The 23398-nt window shown below is 52.9% G+C and overlaps 2 protein-coding genes across 2 annotated transcripts; one reads left to right on the plus strand and one right to left on the minus strand.

Annotated features, from left to right (window-relative positions):
• Positions 1-1025: 1025 nt before the first annotated feature.
• Positions 1026-13567, minus strand: LOC122377132 (5'-3' exoribonuclease 1-like; the record flags this gene model as incomplete). Its single annotated transcript, XM_043357096.1, has 15 exons — positions 13360-13567; positions 12591-12722; positions 10821-10915; positions 10286-10499; positions 9859-10023; positions 9373-9537; positions 8923-9043; positions 8101-8282; positions 7627-7737; positions 6174-7267; positions 5660-5777; positions 4930-5088; positions 4493-4607; positions 3705-3904; positions 1026-1195 (listed from the first exon to the last, which is right to left on the minus strand). Coding segments are annotated over exons 1-15 (3116 nt in total), but the record flags the coding sequence as incomplete, so codon positions are not given.
• A 310-nt stretch (positions 13568-13877) lies between these two features.
• Positions 13878-23398, plus strand: LOC122377131. The gene is made up of 3 exons (XM_043357095.1): positions 13878-14116; positions 19628-19824; positions 21478-23398. The coding sequence occupies exons 2-3, from the start codon at positions 19640-19642 to the stop codon at positions 22685-22687; spliced, it is 1395 nt and encodes a 464-aa protein (XP_043213030.1). The 5' UTR covers positions 13878-14116; positions 19628-19639; the 3' UTR covers positions 22688-23398.

The following is a 23398-nucleotide window of genomic DNA, read 5'->3' on the forward strand; positions in this document are numbered from 1 at the left end:
TGTTTTATAGGTTATTTTACTCATAGAATTCAATAGGCACACTCAATAAGTGATATGGACCACCTCTGGATGAATTTCAGGTCGAGGTCAGGTCAAGGTCAGGTCAAGTGAGGTCAAATTTTGAAGTTGGTTGTTAAGGCCTAAAAAGGTGTCTATCTTCTGATGCAGTTTTTCACAGCGAATTGAATGGTGCTATTTTTGTTTCCGTACGAGGTCTAGAACTTCCAAAACAATCATTTTCAAAAAAAAATTGTATGTCGTGACGTCATAAAATTTTGAATTACTCCCACATTTTTGAACCGATTCTTCTAAAAATTGGTATGTAGGTGCACATTGACCACTTCTCCGACATTTATTCCGTTTTTTTTATACACTCAAAATTTTGGATTTATAATTATTTTCCCAAAAAAGTCAGTTTTTTTTTAATTTGGGCCAAAATCCAAAACTTTTAAAAATCCGAGATACCCATTTGATAGACAAAGTAGAATCACGTATAACCTTTTTTGTTACGTCTTGATTCCTTTAAAAATGAAGATGTTAGCGGCGTTTGAAATTTTGCCGAAAATGGCGAACATGACGTCACTAAAACGTCAATTTCTCAAAAAATTTCCGACGGATTTCGCTCAAATTTTCAGGGAACGTGTCAAATTGATGTATGATAAGGTACTGAAAGTTTGACGTCGTAACGCGTTTAGAAGTTACTGGCGAAAAACGGGAGGGGGGCAGATTCTGCCCCCTTCCCCCCATCGGGGCGCGTGTTAACCTTTATAGCTTAGACATATCATAATCATAAGCACAGATAACAGTAGTAGATAACAGTAGTATCTGTGTTATAAGGTACATTTGGAATATAATTCATGGTAACCGGATCCTGTTTACGCACTATCGCCGAATCATGAGCCCACCCCGTCCAACCATTTCAGCTTGTAATATGATCCGTTCCATTAATGCCCACGCCCTGTGCACTCCCTCTACATCCCGCCTTCCTGCTCCGTCCCTCTCCCTTCGTCTCCCCTTACCCCTACCTTATTTCGGGCTCGGGCCAGATGTCCCCCTCCTTGAACTTGAAGCCCTCTGTGTTCCGTCCGAGGAATTCGATCAGCTCCGGGAACAGCGACATGTACTCTCGGAGTACATCGATCAGCCGGCCCGAGTACATCCATTGGCCGTCCTTGCGCCGCGAGTAGCCCGGCATCTGGCGGCGGAGAAGTGAACTAATAACGGCGGCAGCTGTCCCGGCTACGGCGCGGGCAGATTGATGTTCCACCACTCCCTACCAGGGTTGTATACGACTCAATCAATAGCAATCAATTCAATCACGACAAATTTGGGAAACCAATCAAATCAATCAAGTCAGAGCAGTTTTCGGGAATTGATTCAATCGACTCAAACGCGACAATGAAAGGAATCAATCAACTCAATCAAACGACTCAAACCAAGATATACATTAGGTTTTTTGCCCCACCAACTTGGAAAAGTGTCCATAGCAGTCTGGTGTACCTACCTACCTACCTACCTACAGAAGAAACAAAAATATTGTCATTTAAAATTATAAATTGTCATGCCATTCTAAGTTTCTTTGTAATAAGGAAGGATACCTAGTGATGGACAGGTGGATCATGATATTGAGGTTCAATGGGTAGAATTGGAGCAGAACTAGAAGTTTCATTTAATGGGTGCAAAATAACCCAGTAGTTGACTTCAACAAACGCCCCTTAACCCAAATCACCACCTTTCACCTAAAAGTTGTCAATTTAATTTTGGCCATATTTCAGCTAAGTCATCAGGCCATCTACCCCATGTAAAGCCCCCGTCTGTCTCTTATGTGAGTTATGCGGAGCTCTTCTGAATTGAACCCTGAACATAATGAACCTAGCTAGGTTACGTGCCACACTGACACCATATTGATATGAAAGTGTTGAAAATGTGCTACAGCTACAAATTTGACAACTCCATTAGGTATGCTTTATGAAGACAGCAGGAAAGCAGGTAGGTACCTTGACCTACTTACCTGCCTAGATGTGTCACTGGCTACCAACTGTACCAACGAAGGTAGATAGGTTATATGTGAAGAATTCAAAACATTTTATTGCAATACAATTTGAAACTGTTAGGACTGGGGGATAGGGATGAGCATTAAAAATATATTTAAAAGGAAATGGAAAGGACAGGGACTCTGGAACCACAGGATAAGTTAAGGACAAAGGAAGAACAAGGAAAATTAAATGCCGTTGGTGCGACTGCGAAAAAAACAAAGAAAACGTTTTGCCAAGAAGTATGCTAAGCTTTTATAAATCCTTATTCTACGTCTTTTGATTTTTTGGTAAGATGACGTCATTGATTATCATGTAGTATGGTAGATCATCATAAAATAAATCGGTTGTACAACACCAATTTCGTTTTAATTATTATTTCATTTGAAATAAAACCACTTAATAATATTCGGTAAAATATTTAAAGGAAAATGAAATATATTAAATATGTTATGCCTAGGCTCTCAGGAGAAAAGGATCAGCAAACGTTCTGCTGCAAATTAAACAATGCAGCAAATTAGCTATTAATGTAAACGTAATTAGCGAGACGAAAACGGCGCTTTTGTTTCAGTTATTTTTGTAGGGGTTTCAGGATATTTATAGAGTTCAGTGGGTTCTGAGGAGATGTGGAGATGTGAATTATTAATTAATCACACTTTATTAGTATATAGGGCCTTGCACTTTATCATTATCATCTGGATTTAAAAAAAAACGTTTCCTGCTGAGTGCAGAAAGGTAGGTAGGTGCATCGCCAGGTTCTATCACAGGATTGGAGCAGTTATTGCAGTTGAAAGTCAAAGTTGGCTGTTCATGTTTAGGCCCTGTTCTTTATTTGGCCATCTACCCCATATTGCAGTTGTGATGACAAGCAGTTTTCAGTGTAGTTTTGTGATCTTTGATGTCATCAATTGGTGTCATTATTTTTCGTCAACTAAAACTTATTTCAACTTTCCATTCAATCGACTCAATCATACGAGTCACTCTAATTTTCGGGAATCAAATCAGTCAACCAGTCGCTAAAGTCAAACGAGTCAGTCAACCAGTCATCTCGAAAAGTCAATCGACTCAATCCAATCAACTCAAAATACGCGTTGAATCAAATCAATCAATTCAATCGACTTGATTGGTATACAACCCTGCTCCCTACCCATCGGGCGATCCCATGGCTCAGCACTGGCTGCTGCCAGTGTTGCCTACCCTCAGCACTGCTCAGCACTGCCTGCCAGTGCCAGTGCTGCCACTGGCAGCAGCCAGTGCTGAGCCATGGGAGCCCGATGGGTAGGGAGTGGTGGAACATCAATCTGCCCTCGAGTGTACACAGAGACAGGTGTAAGACGGAGGCGCGGCGACCCATCACGTTCAGCAGTGGATAGATTAGGGTTAATCGTCGGGACGCAGGGTACTGACATGCCTCGCAACTGATATCAAACGGTCTACATTCACAAGAGATTTGTGATGTGATTAGTTTGTGCAACAATATTTGAGTATCGCTGTTGACTGTATTCAGCGACAAGAATGTTTTAGACCACATAGAGCCAATCATATTCCCTATTAGCTCGATATTCAGCAAGCAAGCCCTGTTCTGATCGCCACCTCTCCTCAGTCACGCCCCTCCCAGGTCCTTCCATCCTTCCGTCCCATCATCCTTCTCTGCATCCCTCCATTACCCACCTCTTCGTTTTTCTTGTTGTGTTTGATCTCGATGGCGCAGTTGAACTTGGCGTCCCGGTCGATGCGCGCGTCCTCCAGTTCGCCGACGATGTTGGAGGCTCCGTTGGCGCGCGCGCCGCCGCCGGGCTCCAGCAGCAGGCAGCCGGTGAGACGCGATACCAGGTGTGAGGTGATGCCTAGCTTCTGCGCCACCACGTACCCTGCGGGCGGCGCCGGGAGGAGCGGGTTAGACGAGGATCAGCGATCAGAGGGTTCTGAAGGGCTCACTGCTGATCAACAAGCGGATACGTCCTACAACCACGCAAGCGGCTAATGGGTGAGTAGCGACACTTGCAGCAAGTTACTTATGAAATGTGTTTCAATATAAGATTCGTCTTTTGATTACATTTTATGTTGAGTGCATCGAAAACCAAATTAATTAAAACTCCGAAATATTGTGAATCAATCCTTTTACGCCCGACAAATCAATGTAAAATTCCACAGCACAACAAAAATAAGAATCACGCCGAACGCTCACTCATCTACCCACACCCAGTCCGCTCTCCGGTCCCGCAGTATTTCGCCCGCAAACCGCCCACTTTCCACTGAGGACCGGCCGGCTCAGAGTCTCATCTGGGAAAAAGGTGGCCACCAGGCGGGCCGGCGCGGGGTCTCACCTGGGAAATAGGTGGCCGCCAGGCGGGCCAGCGCGGGGTCTCACCTGGGAAATAGGTGGCCGCCAGGCGGGCCGGCGCCGGGTCTCACCTGGGAAATAGGTGGCCGCCAGGCGGGCCGGCGCCGCGTCTCACCTGGGAAATAGGTGGCCGCCAGGCGGGCCTCCTTGCGCTGCACGGCGCTAAAGTCCGGCTCCGGAGTGAGGGTGACGTCCAGACGCACCCGACCCCGCTCCGTCACCTCAATTACCTGTGACGTGCAGAGGTCAGCACACATTGAGGGACGTCAGTCAAAGGCGTACAGACGCCAGCACACATTGAAAGATGTCAGTCGCCACAGGTCACTGATAAACGTCAACTGCCAGATGTCATAAAGGGAGATTAATCATTAAATGTTAATTACAAACATCAGTCATCATCATCCGTCACCCATGACTAACGTTGATTATCACACGATGTTACTAAGTGAAGTCAGCACACAAAATAGTTTGTGCCTCCCATTGTGCCTACTAAAGCTCATTTCAACAACTCGTTAGTCGTTACTGAGAAGCTAATCTCCAGCCAGCACGGACCTTTCCCATTGAGGCGTAGGAGTCTGGGGCGAGCACGAAGCAGTGGGAGCCCTTGTCGAAGAGGTCGGCCACCGAGGTATACTTGGTGTAGCTGCCCTCCAGCGTCTTCAGCTCGCGGACACAGGTCTGCAGCGCGAACGGCTTCGGCACCGTCGACCACTGCAACAGGACAGGCGGCAGCGAAATGACAGAGTACGACAGTGATACGACAGACGGCAGTGATACGACAGTGACCAGGCAATGTGAATGAAGCAGACATAGCACAATGCTTAGACAAAGACAGGGACCATACAGTGACCACTTATCATATAGAGGACAGTTATGACCGAGCGTGATCACGTCACATTCCAGTTGGCTTTGATAAATTCAGGTAAGAGGCGCGTAAGTGAAAGAAAACGGGCTTGTCGACAGTCAGTTTAATGGTTCTCCGTCATTTCGCAGCGTTAGTGACTCACAATATCCTGACCCGATTCTTCACCGTCACACACAGCCGCCAAAGACTCCCCCATCCCTCCGCCTAACCTATTCACACTCCACCCCACCTGTATCTGCAGCACCACGGAACACGAGTCTGACGTTCACCTCACCCCACCCCACGGAACACATCACACAACACACCCACACCGCACCCCCACCTGTATCTGCAGCACCACGGAACACGAGTCTGACGTTCACCTCACCCCACCCCACGGAACACATCACACAACACACCCACACGTCCGCACCCCACCTGTTTCTGCAGTACCACGTGGCCGTCGGGGGTGGCCGCGTGTTTCCTCCCGGTCAGCGGTTTGGCGTAAACCAGCACGGGGATGTCGTCCGTCAGAATACCCCGACGGCCCTCGTACCTGCCGGCGGGCGAGCGGTGAGGCGTGGCAAGGAGACCAGGGGGAGGCTGAGTGGTGAGGCCCGGAGGCAGCCCCAGGCGGGCGAGACAAGTGAGTAAGAATACAGACGCGGATGAGTACGGTCTGAGTTCTGTAGAACGGTGAACACGGAGAAGTGTCTAACAGAAATGAGGAGGAATACGCCAATCATGCTTAGCAGGTTTTAAACAGGCTGTTGTTTCATTTCACCCTTCCTCAAAGACAACTAAAGTTTTATCAGAGTTGATTTCCTATCCAAGAAAGCGGTGGAGATCCTGATCAGTGATCGGGACGAGGGCGAGTGATCCCTCCCCTATCCCTCCAGCCCTCCCTGAGGCAGTGCGAGCTGCACCTCCCCCCCCCCCCCCCCGCACTCACTCGCTCTTGATGTCGTGCATGTGTCCGATCCAGACGGTCCGGTCGGTGTCGCTGAGCGGCTGCACACTCAGCTGGTCGGTGGAGCCCTTCTGCAGGCTGTACTTCTTCTCCGGCGTGGCCACAGACACCACGGTGGCCTCTGTGAGGTGCGGCCACTGGACGAACACGACGCGGCCGAGCAGCCGGCGCGCCTCAGCCTCGGCGTCCGGTTCACCGTCTCCCCAGGGCGTGCGCACCGTCAGCATCATGTTCTCGCCCATGGAGGCCTGCTGGAACACCTTCACCTTGCAGCGCGCCAGGTGGAACGAGTGCGGCACGTGGCGGAGCGTCGGGAAGCCGGCGGCCAGCACGTCGAGTCGCGCGCCCGGCAGCAGGCCCTTGCGCAAGTGGCGGCGCTCGGCGATGAACGGGTCGCGCGGCCGCGCCGTCACCCGGGCGAAGGTGTGTCGCAGCGGCGGGAAGTAGCCGGGCGACTCCGTGCGCCCCTGGTCCTCAGCTGTGTACTCGATCAGGTGGGCGTCGCCGTGCACGTTGCGCGCCGCCTCCTCGGGCGTCAGCTGGTCGTAGAGCGGCCGGATGGCGGCCAGCAGTCGCTCCTGGTCGATGAACGGGATCAGCACCACCGCCTCCCAGTCCTGCGTCTTGCCGTTCAGGTCCGTCTCGAACGTCTCCGGGTAGTAGTCGATGATGGGCGACTGGGGCGAGGTCATCAGCGGCCGCAGACATTCGGGCAGCGAGTCCTGGCTGGCGGCCGGCAGCACGGCCAGCAGCTGCTCGTACGGCAGGAACGGCCGGCCGTACTCGAAGTCCACCACGCCCGGTACGGCGCTGAAGCCGCGCACGTCGCCAATGTAGGGCGCGTAGTGGGACGGGTAGAACCAGGACCACGAGCACACGCCGTCGTAGTAGTAGTGCAGGATCCACTGGATGGCGCGCACGTACTCCACGGCCAGCCGGAGCGCCTCCTCGGGGCAGATGTCCACGTCCATCTTGGTCTGGTAGTAGTGGCGCCGCTGCTGACGGTACTCGAGCTCCGAGACCGACTCGTCGCCCTCCAACAGCTCGTCGTCGATGTTGGTGTGGATCTCACTGAACTGCGAAAACAGACACAACACAGAGTAGAGTGATGGCAGTGTTTATAGAGCCTTGGATGAAAGGATGGGATGTCGCTCAAGCAAATGTTCCGCAATTCAAGCATTGTAAGATTTGACCTAAAGTAAAGAGTGACCTAAAGAAATTGACGATACGCACCGCTCTTTATCATGTATCATGTATATCTACGGAAATGGCATGAACGAATGAAACATCTCACACAGGTCATCAACGAACACTCCAGAAAACCTTATTACCCGCAAACAAACCGACAGCCGCACTGAGGCATGGTAAAAAAGCTGCTGCGGCATGTTTAAAACCGTCGGTATGAATAACCCCCGTGTCTCCGCGCCGCTCTTACCACGGATTTGTTCTTGCTGGGCTCCAGCTCCTCGCCGTCTTCCAGGCCGTCCAGGCCGTCAAACATGGCGAACGACTCGAAATCGGCGCGGCCCTTCAGCTTGATGTTGCTCTGCCGGAGGGACACAGGACACTCATTTGTACATCACGAGGGGAGCGAGAGGGAACTGGAAGACGAATAGGGAGAGATCTGGGAAAATAGTAGACGAAAAACACACAGGGACACATAAAGAAAAGAATAAAGAAGTAACGGAAGCCATAAGCCGGAACTTTATCGCCACGCAAGTCACAATACCAGGATAGCACAACAACATTAGAAGGAATTTACTAGTCTAAAAGTCTAAAAGGGCAATGACCATTTCAATGATGCATCTAGCTTATTGTGATCTTTTGCCTCGAAATGTGAATGTGTTTATCGTATCAAAGTCTGAACTCTTGCACAAGCATTTCCAAAGCATCTGAAAAACCGTCCGACCTTTTTGTCTCGCGGTTTTCCGGCGGAGTAGCGGATGTCCATGGTGCCCTGCTGGCGTTTGGAGTCGAGCCAGCGCTGGTCGGCCGCCTTATCCTCCAGTCTGTCCAGCTCCCACTGGGCCAGCTGCTGCATCAGCGCCTCGAAACGCTCCAGCACCAGTGTGCCGCCGTCATTAATGTATCCTGGACGGGAGGGAGGGTACAGATCAGTACCTGGACAGGGACAGAGTGTCGCCGTCATTAATGTATCCTGGACGGGAGGAAGGGTACAGATCAGTACCTGGACAACGCAAGGATATCGCCGTCATTGATGTACCTACCCTGCACCATGGCTGGATAAATATTAGAACGTGTCAAGCACAATATGGACAGCAGCCGCCCATCCGCAGCGCACCACCACTATCCATGACTGCTATAGGTAATGGATGGGCGGCAGAAGCCCGGACAGAACAGGTAATTCCATTATTGTGTTTGAGAAATCAGTCACCACTTTTTTGAGCCTGAGTCAAAACTTTGTACACAAACGGTTGTCACACACAAAAATATGCCGATAATACGCGAGAAACTATCATGGATTTGATGAATTGGCGTGTCTTGTGTTTATGCATTTGAATAAGCGTGCCATGATCCTCCATAGTTACATAACAACTGACAATGTCCATCGTACGTCACACAGGTTGCTGCAATGTCGTAGGCATCCCGCCTACACTCACCCGGTCCAGCACCAGATCAAGTGAAAGTACCCCCTCGTCCCCCTGCCCAGGGATCTGTCCGCGGCGCTGGCACGCCGACCAGACCCCGCCGCTCGACCTGTCTCTCTCACCATCCAGTGTGGGCAGCACCTGCTTGTAGCAGCGGTAGACGGTGGGCAGCGCATTCTCGCGGATGTGCAGGTTCGGCAGGTGAGGCACGAAGTCGTTACCCACCAGGAAACCCAGCATCACCTGATGGGGACGCGGAGAAAAGCGATCACAGGCCGAAATGGAGTTTAAATTTACATCGAATGTTCGCTAGAAGTCGGCGTTAGCCCGTTCCCACTTCGAAGAGATTCAAGAAGCTGTTGATCAGTAGCATCCCCGGCTGATACATCCTGACCATGCAGTCAGCCTGGTGGCATTAGCGGTATACCGGTACACTACCACTTCCCCCACAAAAAGGCCCTGGCACTCAAATATCCCGCAATAAAACAATGCTCAGTAGGTGGCCAGTGCTCTCGCCCGTGAGCCGATAATCCCACCCCATCTCAGCGTCACCTCTGACGGCAGACACTCACCCAGTCGTCGATGATGCGCTCCAGGTCGAACTTGAACGGCAGCTCCTTCTCGAGCTCGCTGAACTCGTAGCCCAGGTACTCGCGGAACAGGCTCAGGTGCAGCAGGTAGAACGTCATCTCCTCCGGCACCGTGGTCCGCTTCGTCTGCTGCTTGGTGAACAGCACCTGCAGTCGCGCGGCGCCGGCGCCATCAGAGACGCGGCGCGGGAGGGGTGGAAGGCGGGGCAGGGAGGGACCGGAGGGCGGTACAGCGGCAGCAGATAGGTGTGCCACGATAGAGGACAAGAATAGCAATTAGACGTAATATTTTGTATTTTGCTTATGGTCATGCTTTCTCCTCCTGTGTTAGAATGCAGGATAATCCTGTACTCTCCCCCGCATTTTAACCTGTACCTCTCCCATGTATCCTGCCCTATACGCCTCCCGTACCTAATTGACTTGAACAGTCCCTTCCCTGTACCCTGACCTGTCTCCTGCGGTCCGTACCTCCTCTCTGAGCAGGCTGAAGTGGGGCTCGTGCGTGCACAGTCCCAGCACGATCAGGTCGGCGTCCAGTCCGTACAGACAGTGTCGCGTGTTGTGGTCGTAATCAGGCAGCGACTTCTCGTACCGAATAAACTCCATCACCTTGTGCTCACCCTCGCCGGGCACCTGAGTAGGTACGGTGTGGGGATGAGGGACAGTTAGATAATTCCACACTGTCATATGCACACCACTAACTAACAACTTATGGTGACTCATATGCACACCCGCGAACCTGAGTAGGGGAGATGGGAGTCAAACGTACACCAGAAAACCAGAGTCTAGAGGCAATCTAGTGCTAAGTTAAGCAGCCAGCTTCAGATATTAACAGCGTTGGATACACACAGACATACACCACGCGGCCAAGCAGCCCGGCCGCCCTGTCACTCACGTCGTGTCCCGAGAGGATGACGCGGATGCCCTGCCAGAGCGGGTCGGTGCTGATCTTCCTGGCCACGAAGTAGCGCAGCTGGGCGTTCAGACGGACCATGAACCCCGTGCCGGGCGTGATGCAGTTGGAATCGAAGCGTTTCTCGGTGGGAAGCACCTCGCCGCGGTTGCGCGCCTCGCGCTCGCGGTCCTGTGCCTCGCGAACTGAGCGGAACCTGAGACGGGGGAGGGGTGTCAGAGGATGCGTGGGCAATATGCCGGGTCGAGAGACGCATGGATAACGCAAAACGGCGGTAGTAATGAAAGGAGACAATAACATGGCGTCGGAGACTTCATTACGCTAGGTAGGCGCCGCATACTCGGATCTAAGCCGTAATCGCCACGCCATATGTGGAAGGCTTTTGGTGTCAATACAGTGTCGTATAATGCAAACTGAGCAGGGTGCATACGACCGTTGCCGGTATCACGGGGCCAAAACACACGGGTGTGGTCGCCGCCCATGCCGGCGGGCTACCGGTCCGACGAGAGGCACCCACCTGCGGCCGCGCTGCTGATTCATCTTGGCTCGGGGCGCCACGCCGTCCACCGCCATAAAGAACACCTTCTTCGGGCGGATCATGCGGAACAGAACCTGAGGAACGGAGCACACAACTGTGACTGCTGTACCAATTCACTGCCATTGCAATATTGACGAAGTGTTTTAAGGGAGCTGAGGTAAGCGACATGGGCGTAGGAACGGCTGGAACATTGTGGGTGCATGGGTGCAGAAATCCAGCCATGGCCGGTGAAGTGTGGGGGGGGGGGCGACACCCGAGCGAAGGCTCGTTACGAGCTTTGAGGGTGTACCATGTCGAAAAGGTACCAACCGATAAGTGCATTTGGAAGCATTGACCCTCGCATGTGTAGGGGGGTCGGATGAACTCCCCCCCCCCATGGTTGTTCGCAAATAACTCGCGCAAAAAGCGGCCGATCGCGACGAAACTTTTAGTACCCTCGAGTTGATCAGTTTTACACCTACTCTAAAAATTTCATGACCCTGACCCAAAAGACCCTTGACCTGTGACCTGATTCTCGAGACCATGTTCGGCCGGAATCGCGATTTGGCGTATGTCAGCTCACATTATCAGTGCGTCTCCAGTCTTTTTATGATTGTAGACGTCCAAACATGTGAAATGGTGTTCTTCCCATGCATCACGGTGGGTGTGAAGATAACCTGAAGGTCAGTTCAGGTCATTGACCTTTGATGACCTCGGTTCACTTTTTCGAGTTTTGCATGTTTCTAGGGTAGTGTATAGGGCTGATTTCGAATTTAGCATCCATTTGAACGTTTACGAAGTAGTTTTAGTGCTTTCGTGACATGCTACGACGCCGTCAGTGGTAGTTGACACCTACTATGGATAGCCGGTAGGACGCCTAATGGTTGACCTGACCTGACCTGACCCGATCTGGCCTAAATGCATGAAGAAATCATCTGTGATCAAAACTAACATCAGATATTTGTGATCAGCACCCCGAAAAAACCCGATAACAGCTTAATTTTACGCAGTTCTAGCAGGTCCCGATTTTCCCGACTTTTGGAATATTAACCTGACCTGGAAGGTCAACCAATGAAGTAGGACCTTAAAATTGGGTATCATCGGCTTCCTCTCGTCACGGGCAACACCCTCGTTTTTTCCGCGATGCTCTAGCTCGATCAGGGGCCGAACGGCAGGGGGTCCGACCGACCCCCCTCCCCCTCCCCCTACACATTAGAAGCTGGAAAACGCTGCACACATTCGAGGGCTAATATTGTCAATACTTATTGACTACCGCAAAAAGTAAAAGCGGCCAACTTAGCCATTTTCGAAGATATCGGGCTAAAATTTTTGACAGTGGGTCATCGGTTCGGTATGTGTTCAATCACATGCTCCATTTCCCTTTTTTCAGCACAAATGTAAGTTTTGAAGACCATCACTGATCACAGTAGCAAATGCTTCGAAAGATGGATAGTAGGCAACATATCCTGAATTTGCCGTGCTGCATGGGAAGTAGTGTTGATGAAAAAGGGGTTTTTGGTTCAGATTATTGTGGGTGCAGAATACATTGTCTGCACCCACTGGATAAATGTTGTGGGTGCAGCTGCACCCTTGCACCCATGGTTCCTACGCTTATGGTAAGCGATATAGTGACAACTAATCATGATCATAACACAGCCTGAGCAATAACATGATATATATCAGCTGTATCAATATGTTTTGTGCACTCAGCCAATCAATGTTGGGAAGATTGAAGCAGGATTTATTGGGACACCCATGATCTGATCTCACCTCAATGTAATGAAAGATGTTGTTGAATATTGTCTCCTCGGTGATGCGGAAGTGCGGGTTAGAGTCATCTGGATGCGAACATGGGTGGATAATACCATTCATATCCAGGTACAGATTGTCAAACTCAGGAATCTGAAATGAGAGGGAAATTGGTCAATTCATAGCCCCTTCATGAAAGGTCATTTTGCAACAGTATAGGGACCTGCACTTGCCACGCACACACTAGTATTTCAGTGCAGTCTTGACCCGTGACACGGTTGAGGGAAATTGAGAAATGATTATATGCTTATTGAAACTGCCATTTGAAAGGCTTAAAGCTGATGAGGTGCTCTCTTAATTCCAATTGTAGTGCTAAACCATATGGCAAAGTATGGCTCACAGGTCATCAAGATGCACAGGCCCCAGTTCAAACTACATATTAAGCTTTCAAACACAGCTGGAAAATGTCCGCTTTGCAGGCACAGCACGCTAAGGTTGGGACGTAGAGGGCTCCCGAGAGCATACTGCATTGCATGTTGAGGCTCCAGCAGTGCGTCACGATTTTCCTCATCCATCTTGTCTGCTCCATTGTGTCTGTCACCGAGCCAAATCCGCACTATGCTACACTAAACTCGCAGAGCGCCAGCCGCCAAGCCAAGTCCGCACCATGCTACACTAAATCCACACTGTACTAAGCCAAATCTGCGCTGCACCGCATAAGTTAGATTTTTAGCCTTGAGCACTGCTCAACGCTTTAAATTGAAACTGCACATTTTGAAATTCATCTCACCTGATATTCCTTGACAATCTCGCTGAGGCAAGGATATCGTTCAGACATCCATCTAAAAAACTTTGGTACTCCCATCTTGCGGTCGTTAATTTAATTGATTTTTAATTCACTAAATCCCGACGCAGTGCTTAAGTAAAGAAAGAGAAATCTCCCCTCGCCGTCCTCCGCGTCGTCGTCTCTCTACACAACACTCATTCAAGGTCGTCCATAAACATCGGAAGAGGATTGGATATCTAAATATGGCAGCAATCAATTAACTTTCAATTTTGACGTTAGCTAAATTGATTCAAAAGATTTTGCGATGTTCTTACAAACCTACAGCCAGTATTTAATGCAAATTAGACCATGAGTTGTGTGAAGGTGTTGTATTTTGATCGAATATGTGAAGACTCTGTGCCAGGCGTGAAACAGTTGAACTTATAACTATGTACAAAAAAATTCCCAGAATATGGCTGCGCTTAAACGCGGCGTAGCTGGCGCCCGTGTTTCAATCAATTGCGCTGCTTATTATGCAAAGCAAGATGCGCAAGATGCAAAGGACCTGTCGGCAGTAAGAGTCTGTCGTTGCAAAAAAATCTTGGTGGCTGGGGGCAAGGCTGATGAAAAAGTGCTAAAAGATTATCAGGCGTTAGCGTATGGTGACCTGGACCTGTGGGGGTGTAACGTCTTTGATTGCCGGCTGCGGCAGCAGTAGGTTGAGGTAACCATCGGAGCACAAGCAGCGGCCCCAGCGGCCGGCCAGTAGAACCAGAACGAGGTGAGGCCCTCGGTCCCGCAACGTTACGTAAGCTGCCTTTAGCTTGCGCGCGTCCACGCGTGCCGTGCGCTCCACCGAGCGGAATTGTACGCAGGGGGGCGACACGGCTATTCGCGCAATGTATTAATTTATGGGCCGCGCGGGGCCTCGCGATGACGCGGCTGGAGGCAACTGCTCAGCGCGCTAGGATACTTCTGGCGGGGCGGGGCGCTGAACGGTGTGCAATGAATGGGTTATGGTCGGGCCGACAGAGATGAGGTATTGAATTTGAATTGACATCAGCAATCGGGTGGGGAAGGAGAACGTTCCTAATCGAGCTTGGGTTGGGGAAAGCCGAAAATATCGCGATCGGCTCATAGCTCAGACAGGGCCGGGTGCCGTACCATGTGTTGTATACATATTTAGGCGGGCAGACAGAGATGAGTTATTGGATTTAAATTCACCTTACCATCGGTTTCTGGTGGGGTTTGAAAATGGTTTTAGTCAAGCTCGGAGTGGGGCAACCCACTGGCGGATCCAGGGGAAGGCATTTGGGGCAAATGTCTTCCCCCACATTGGCAGCGCCCGAAATCGCTTTTCGAGAATCAAAGAAAACTTCACAACTTTTCTGAGGAAATGTTGGTTAATCACACTTCACAGCAGTGCGCAAGGAATAGAAATCAGAGTTTTTTTTTAAATTAATTCCGAGAAACCTTTTTGGGGTAAGCCCCCGCAGTGTCCAAGACCGCTTCCTGGATCCGCCAGTTGTGAATAAGTCACGGTCACTCGATACCGAGCTTCGGCGGGACCAGGCGCTGTATACGTTGTTCTTTCAATGAAGAGGTGGACAGACACCTAGCCCCACATCCTACTGCTATGCCCGTGCTTCTGTGGGTGAAGCACTAAAGCATCACGGAATCCCACAGGACCTGCGAGTCGACGAAGTGGGCCGCTTTGGCCGCCGGGTACTGCAGCTCCCTGGAGTTGCCTGGGACCGATGGCAAAACAACAGCTCCGGCGGTGCCCCTATGGGCCGTAGTAATTAGCGAATTCCTGTAATGTAGAGATCATATCCTCAATAATCTCCATTACCATTTTATATTCCTAAACAGTATGACAGAACAATTATGCTTGCCTACGTTCAGGCATTACCTCTGATGGTCATACGTCCAGTACAACATGTGTTGTCTGTCAAACAACAATCGACGACGGGATCTCTTCTCATTATCTCTTAAGCCATCGGTTGTCAATTCACCCACCCCGTTTCCCTAAAAATAGACGGTCAGATTCGGCCTGGGTCCTTACGACCCCTCTAGATTCGCCAGAGACGGGATCGGATCGCCGTTATTGCACCCGTCTTAGTGTCTTTAATACTATGACAGCTTCGACCACGGACTTCGGACGGGGTGATCGTTCCACGAATGTACGAACCATCCAGGCCTAGAGTGCATCGAGGTTTAAAAGAATGCAGTCTGTAGATCAATAAACATAACAATGGTGGTATACAACCACATTAAAATATCTCCCCGGCTCCCGCAACGTTCCAACGCCCCTCCGTTATGCATTCGCCTTGTGTGTCCGCCGAGCCGGCTTGCCTCCAATGACGTCATCGGCCGGCCGGCGGCGTTCAAGGTCAAACGGCTGGTGTCCTTACCTGGAGTTCTATAGCCTTGATTGTACGTAATCTTTCAGGACCAGGTAGGATACCTGAGGTGATGAGGGAAGTTTATCCACGATTGTAACTTTGTGTATGCATGGGGTCTAGGTTGCACCGGTTGCACCAAGGGTTGCACTGTCCCAGACAGCAATTTGGTTTGGCCCAAGATTCCTCAAGATAGTTTGACCCACATTGTTTGACCCAAGTCCGTTTTGCCCCGGCAACTCCGACATGCCTCCGACATTTGGGCTGGTGTACCCTGGTGTACCCCGCCGTCGGAACAGGGGGGGGGGGGGTCGATACTCGATTTGGATCTATTCCGGTTAGCCAGTCATTGTCGTAGCGCGCCGGTGTTGGTATGGTTTCGGACTGCCGTGTCCGGCTCAAGTCCGGCTCCCTTGTAGTAGCTGCTCAGTGCTCTGGCTTGCTGTGGCTGAAGCCTGAAGTACGGTTGAGGTACGGCATGACTGATAGCAGGTGCTGCAGCGTGCACTTCACGCGGAATAGGGATGGGAGTGCATCTGCACCCCGGCGAGCAAAATTGGTCTGGGCCGTATCTGGTTTTACTCTGGCTACCTCCGGCACGACTTTGGCCGAAGTACGGTGACGGGCAAGTTCTGGAGCTCTACTGGAGCTGACACACGATCCCAGACTCACAGAGCTCGCCCGCACTGCACAGCCGGAGTTATGCCGTAGGTAATGGGTACCTATATACGGCAAACTCCGGCTGAGCTGTGGTGCGGGCGACTGGCGAGCTCAGGGGTCTGAGATTTTAAACTATCTCAAGCACACGGAATCGTGATTACATGCACTCCTTGCACGGTCCGATGCTTCATTTTTGTATTGTTGACCCTGACACTAGGGTCATAAGAGTTTTTCGTCAGTAACCCCCGATCCAATTGAGCTAGCGAGTCGAGAAATCCACCAATGGAGTCAGGAAGACCTGCTGAATCCAATGATATGCGACATGACCTCATTCGACCAACTTCGTGACATGGGGGCCGTGACCTGACCTTGACCCGAGGTCAACACCTCAGATTGACCCCATCCGAACAAAAAGGATACTATGCGACGTGCCTGAGCGAGGCGAACACGATGATGCCAAAATCGTAGTGCTGCGACCGTTTTTTGCGAAGTTATTTTTCAAAAACCGAACGAGAACCTTGGGCCATTTGATCTAACCACAGAGGTCGCCGGTTGACCCAAGACCTTAAAATTGGACACCAGTCGCTGCGTCTCGTAACGGCGCACACGCTTGTTTTTTCCGCGACGCTCTAGCTCCATCAGGGGCGAAACGGTGAGGGGTCGTACCAACCCCGAACCCCCTCCCCACTAGGCCGGCGCGTATGTAGAAAACCAAGAGGTTCGGCGAGGGTAAGAGAAGAGAGATGTTAACCTTCGCCCCAGTGGGGGGGGGGCATAAGTTACCCCCCTGTCGCGTTTTTTGCGCGTGAATAAAAAACCGCGGCGCGTAGCGCCGCGCCGCTTGGGGTAGCTTTTTGTACATCAATTTTGGACAATGTATGAAATTTTTGACCCCAGGTCATGTCAGGTCAGGTCACCAGGTCAAGTTAACTGGCCAAGCCTAAAAAAGTTTGCAATCCTCTCCAGCCGGCAAGTCAAGTCAATGGAGAAAAATGAAAATGCCTCTAGATCCGTGTGTACGCATAGGATTAGGAACAGTCCAAATATTTCAGAATCAGAATGGGGGGGGGGTGCTGAGACCGCCACTGGGGCGCGGGTTAAAGGAGAAGAGGGCAAACTTTGAAAAAGCCTTTGGATGACAGTGAGTCGTCCAGTAAAGGAAGAAGTCTCAATGAGACGAAGGACACTCCCAGCAGAAGATGGGCCCCACTTTCCCCCAGTGGAAGCGAGACGCTCCCAGGAAAAGAGGGACAACCCTAGCAGAATTGGGGCGCTCCATCTTTATCGAGGGCGCTCCAGCATTGGGCACCGCAGTGAAGGTTGGGCTCTCTGCGGCATATGTGGAGGTGAAGGGCATCTCAAATGATATAGGTATTGCGCCCCCAGCGGAAATATAGCGCACTTCCAGAAGTGGGAGCGTCTTCAGCATGAGTGGGGCTCGTTTATTAGAATAACGCCCCAGAAGAACTGCGCCCTCAGACCCCAGCAAAAGAGACGTCCCATCAGAACATGGGTGCCCTAGGGGCTAGGCATAAGTGGGTCGCCCACAGAAGATTAGGTGATCTTAGAAAAAGGGCGACACCAGCAAAAGAGTGGCGTCCTACGCATCGGTTTCCCTATGTCGCTGCAGGCTGTATAATTAATATACCCACTCGGTATTAAATATCCCCACCTTAAGGTAGGCTGGTACTATAAGAATTAAAATATGTTCGGTCGGGGAAGCATTGACATTCCCAATCACCACATGAAAGTAGCATGTGGAGTGGCTCGCGCCCAGCCGGTTGGCGTGCTACGATTGGGACACAGCGGTCTATAAGCAACGGAACGAAGCGGCTCGCGGGCAGGCGGTTCGCTGACCGTTGATAAGCGCTGCAGTGCAGGCGAGCGTTCAGCGGAGCCGAAGGGGCTCGCGGAGGGGCTCGCCGGCCGGGTCGAAATGCACCCCAGGACAAGTGTGTAACCGACGGCCGACGGCCGATGGGTCGTGTGCCGGTCTGCTGGGTCGCCGTCGGTCGATCCCCTCCCCCTCCTTCCCCCTCCCTTCTGTGGCCTGCTTTCGATCGCCTCAGTGCACATGAGCGTTGGGTTACACACCACCTCCCACTTCGCATTTCCGCACATGCAGGGCTCATTCAGGTGTCTGCTGGTTTGTCGCGACCAAATGAGGTATCTTTTGGGGGGAACGGTATGACTCAACCAATGCAGAAGATATTTGAAGATGCGATTGTGCTCGCGGCGCCCAGGGACGTAGCCAATGGGGCCACGGGGGCCATGCCCCCCCCCCCTGAAGGCGAAAAATAAAATTAGATTAAATGAAAAACAAAAATAAAAACAGCTGCACCGCACCCAAAAAAAAAAATAGTGGGCCAAATGCGAGGAGTTTTCCTTTTTGGAGGGGGTACGGCATTAGGCCGCGGCCTGTGGCCCCTCCCTGAGCAAAATCCTGGCTACGTGCCTGGCTGCTCCTCAAATAGGATCGGGGGTACGTATCTGGTGAGTGCAACGTAGCAACAGTGGCGTTTGCGCCCTCCCCCCCCCCCCCTCCGGCCAACCACTATCTTGCTCCATATTGGCCCTGTTATCGATCTGATCACCAGAAGTGGATACACCATCTAACGCTAACACATCCTGACTCCCGAGGAGCAACTAGGTAGGTACATTTTCTGCTCCAATGCACTTTTTGCTGTGTGTGAAGCACTGATTGCCTTGCTTCCGGGCTTTTGGTGACACGTCTCTAAAGGTCTTTGTTGCATTCAACATTATGTGCCTATTGATGAGTGTTGCGTGGAGAGTCGAATTCAAATTTAAAGCTATATTTATGTTTTTCAAGTGGCAAGACTTGCCGAGCAGTGATTTTGGAGTTGACCTGAACCAGCTAACTTACGGTCGGTTACGACTGCTCAGGCACTGTTGGTTGCACCCCCGGGCTATGTTTTTCGAAAGAATGTTGTCCCTTCATTGATGGGTGTGTGGCTGTAGGTCAGTTAAACAGCAACTTTACATAGCGGTGGATGCCCGCAGGCGGCAGTGCTCCCTTTCTGGGTGGCATGCGCTTGTTTTCCCTCGTCTTGTGATATTGTAGGTATAATGGTATGGGATAACGCTTCCAACGATTTAAAACCGCACTAGTCCAGCTATATGCAACTCTGCTGCGAGCCGATGAATCGCTCTCCGTATAGGCGCGTGCCGCACATGCCTCCCTCTGTTTTACCGCGGCGTTTCACCGGCAGTGACGGGTGGCCATGGCCGCCTCGGCCGCTGTCCGGGAGGGCCGCGCGCTGCGCCGACTGGGCACCCAGGAGACCATGTGGCACGAGCTCTTCACCCGGCGCGCCGGCACCAGTCTGCTGCAGTACTCGCTGCTGCTGAGGTCGGAGCGGCCGCTGCAGGCCGACACCGTCCGCGACGCGCTCGCCGACCTCCAGAGGTCAGTGTGACTGTTCTCCTTACCTCCAGAGGTAAATATTTGTGTGTCCGTCTGACCTCCGAATTCCGGTGTCTATCTGTCTGACCTTCAGAGGTCATTGGGCCATGGCTGCTCGTCTGACCTCCAGGGTCAGGGGTGTTTCTATGTTCAGCCTCTGTGTCCATTTTTCGCCGCCGTGTGTCTATATTAGCCCCGCCGGTCCCTGTCCCCAGGCAGCTGCCGCTGCTGCGGGCGCGGGTTACACTGTGTGTTTATAGCCAGTCTATGTTCCCAGAGCAGCGGGCGCGGGTGACACTATGTATCTATAGCCAGTCTATGTCCCCAGGCAGCTGCCGCTGCTGCGGGCGCGGGTTACACTGTGTGTTTATAGCCAGTCTATGTTCCCAGAGCAGCGGGCACGGGTGACACTATGTATCATTCTGTAGCCAGTCTTTGTTCCCAGAGCAGTGGGCGCGGGTGACACTATGTATCTATAGCCAGTCTCTGTCCCCAGGCAGCTGCCGCTGCTGCGGGCGCGGGTGACACAATGTATCTATAGCCAGTCTCTGTCCCCAGGCAGCTGCCGCTGCTGCGGGCGCGGGTTACACTATGTATCTATCTATAGCCAGTCTCTGTCCCCAGAGCAGCTGCCGCTGCTGCGGGCGCGGGTTACACTGTGTGTCTATAGCCAGTCTATGTTCCCAGAGCAGCGGGCGCGGGTGACACTATGTATCTATCTATAGCCAGTCTCTGTCCCCAGGCAGCTGCCGCTGCTGCGGGCGCGGGTGACACTGTGTGTTTATAGCCAGTCTATGTTCCCAGAGCAGCGGGCACGGGTGACACTATGTATCATTCTGTAGCCACTCTTTGTTCCCAGAGCAGTGGGCGCGGGTGACACTATGTATCTATAGCCAGTCTCTGTCCCCAGGCAGCTGCCGCTGCTGCGGGCGCGGGTTACACTGTGTGTTTATAGCCAGTCTATGTTCCCAGAGCAGCGGGCACGGGTGACACTATGTATCATTCTGTAGCCAGTCTTTGTTCCCAGAGCAGTGGGCGCGGGTGACACTATGTATCTATAGCCAGTCTCTGTCCCCAGGCAGCTGCCGCTGCTGCGGGCGCGGGTGACACAATGTATCTATAGCCAGTCTCTGTCCCCAGGCAGCTGCCGCTGCTGCGGGCGCGGGTTACACTATGTATCTATCTATAGCCAGTCTCTGTCCCCAGGCAGCTGCCGCTGCTGCGGGCGCGGGTTACACTGTGTGTCTATAGCCAGTCTATGTTCCCAGAGCAGCGGGCGCGGGTGACACTATGTATCTATCTAATCTATAGCCAGTCTCTGTCCCCAGGCAGCTGCCGCTGCTGCGGGCGCGGGTGACACTGTGTGTCTATAGCCAGTCTATGTTCCCAGAGCAGCGGGCGCGGGTTACACTGTATCTATAGCCAGTCTATGTTCCCAGAGCAGCGGGCGCGGGTTACACTGTATCTATAGCCAGTCTATGTTCCCAGAGCAGTGGGCGCGGGTGACACAATGTATCTATAGCCAGTCTCTGTCCCCAGGCAGCTGCCGCTGCTGCGGGCGCGGGTTACACTGTGTGTCTATAGCCAGTCTATGTTCCCAGAGCAGCGGGCGCGAGTGACACTATGTATCTATCTATAGCCAGTCTCTGTCCCCAGGCAGCTGCCGCTGCTGCGGACGCGGGTGGCGCCGGTGGAGGGCGCGCACCACCTGGTGGCGGGGCCGTGTCCGGACGTGCCGCTGTCCGTGCTGCCTCCGGCGGACGACTGGCTGGCCGAACACCACCGCCAGCTGCGCGAACAGACCATCGACCCGGCCGCCGGGCCGCTGTGGAAGGCCACGCTACTGCCGGGCCGCGCCGAGCGGCCGCCGCACCGCGCCGCACTGTTCCTCTCGCTGTGCCACACCATCACCGACGGTATCAGTAACGGCCTGATCTGCCGCCGGCTGGTGGCCGCCCTGGCGCGGGCGGCCGCCGGTCGGCCCCTGGGCGACACCCCGCCGGCGGCTGTATCCCCGCCCGTCGAGCAGCTGCTGCGCTCCGAGCGGCTGCCGCTGCGGCCGGCTGTCCTCGGCGAGCTGGCGCGCGCGCTCTCAGTGGTGCTGAGCCGGCGCCGGCACCCGTTCCTGGAGCGGTTCGTGGCGCCGTTCGACGCCTCGGTGAGCTACTGTAACCGGACGGTGCCGGCGGCGCTGACGGCGGAGGAGACGGCCGCGCTGCGCGCCCAGTGCCGCCGGCACGGCGTGTCCGTGAACTCGGCGCTGTCGGCGGCCGTCAGTGTGGCCACCGCCCGGCTGCTGGGCGGCCCGTGCCCGCCGCTGCCCACCATGTGGCTGGTTAGCGCCCACCGCTACCTGGCGCCGGACGAGGGCCGGCAGCTGTCGGCGGCCGCCGGCGCGCTCGGCACCGTTCCGCTGGACGGGGACGGACTGTGGACGGTGGCCGGCCGGGTGGGCGCCGCTCTGGACCGCCAGCTCCAGCTGCGGCTGCCGCTGCTGCCCATGAAGCTGCTCGGCCGCTTCATGACCCCGGAGCGGATAGTGGCCGGCATGGAGAAGAGCGCCTCCGCCTCCAACGGCAGTAAGTTCGTGTACAACATCAACAACCTGGGGGTGATGGACGGGGGCGGCGCGGCGGCCGGGGAGGACGGCGCGCCGGTCCGGCTGGACGAGCTGCACCGCGCCTTCCGCGCCCACCCGGCCATGGACGCGTCGTTCGGCAGCCACTGCTTCCACACCGTGTCCGGCCGGCTGTGCTACGACCTCAACTACCTGCGCGGCCGGGTGCGCGAGGAGGATGCGCTCCGTCTGGCCGGGATGGTGCTGCAGCTGCTGCGGGAGGCGGCGGCCTCTGGACGGGACGACTGAGGTACCGGGCGGGCAGAGGGCGCCGTGAGCGCCAGACCTCCTCAGCTGGGGGGCTGCAGCGAATGGGATCAGGATAATGCTATATAGGGGTCTCTGTTACCAATGGGTAGGAGTGAGACTACGCATGGGCTTCCATCAATCGCCGGAGAAGTGACTTATTGATTGTTGGTTATTGTTTAACGTCTTCTATATTGACTTTTAGAGCACTTGTGGTAGAATCACGTTGACCTACCCATACATCTTATTTGATCGTGAAGCAAATGAATTGTGGCGATTCGCTTACATTAGTTGTGGTGATTCGCCTACGTCACTAACAATGCTTTCCCATTGTGATTTTACTTTTAGTACTGACGAATTGACGAATCATCGCCGTTATATTGCGGAGATGCTAACTAATTAGGAGCGGTTTCTCTTGTAGGCTCATATATCCTCGTGGTCCCAATTATGTAGTGTATTCTCGTACCGCGGTCATGAAACGGGCTTCAACGGACACGATGTGGCTGGTTTGTCCCGACGCTATTTTCCAGGGAGGGTGAAAAGTGCCAGGATAATTGACCATGGGATCATGGATGTCTCAAATAGCAACCGTCCTCTGGCTAAATACGCCGGAAAGTCAGGGACGCTGAGGAAGGGATTGTGCTAGGTTGTGTTTTATCGATCGACTTATGATGCATGTAAGAGGCTGTTTTCCAGCCGTAAGTGCATATCATA

Source organism: Amphibalanus amphitrite, unplaced genomic scaffold (genome assembly GCF_019059575.1).
Source record: "Amphibalanus amphitrite isolate SeventyFive unplaced genomic scaffold, NRLGWU_Aamphi_draft 002546F_arrow, whole genome shotgun sequence".
Taxonomy (NCBI): Eukaryota; Metazoa; Arthropoda; class Thecostraca; order Balanomorpha; family Balanidae; genus Amphibalanus; species Amphibalanus amphitrite.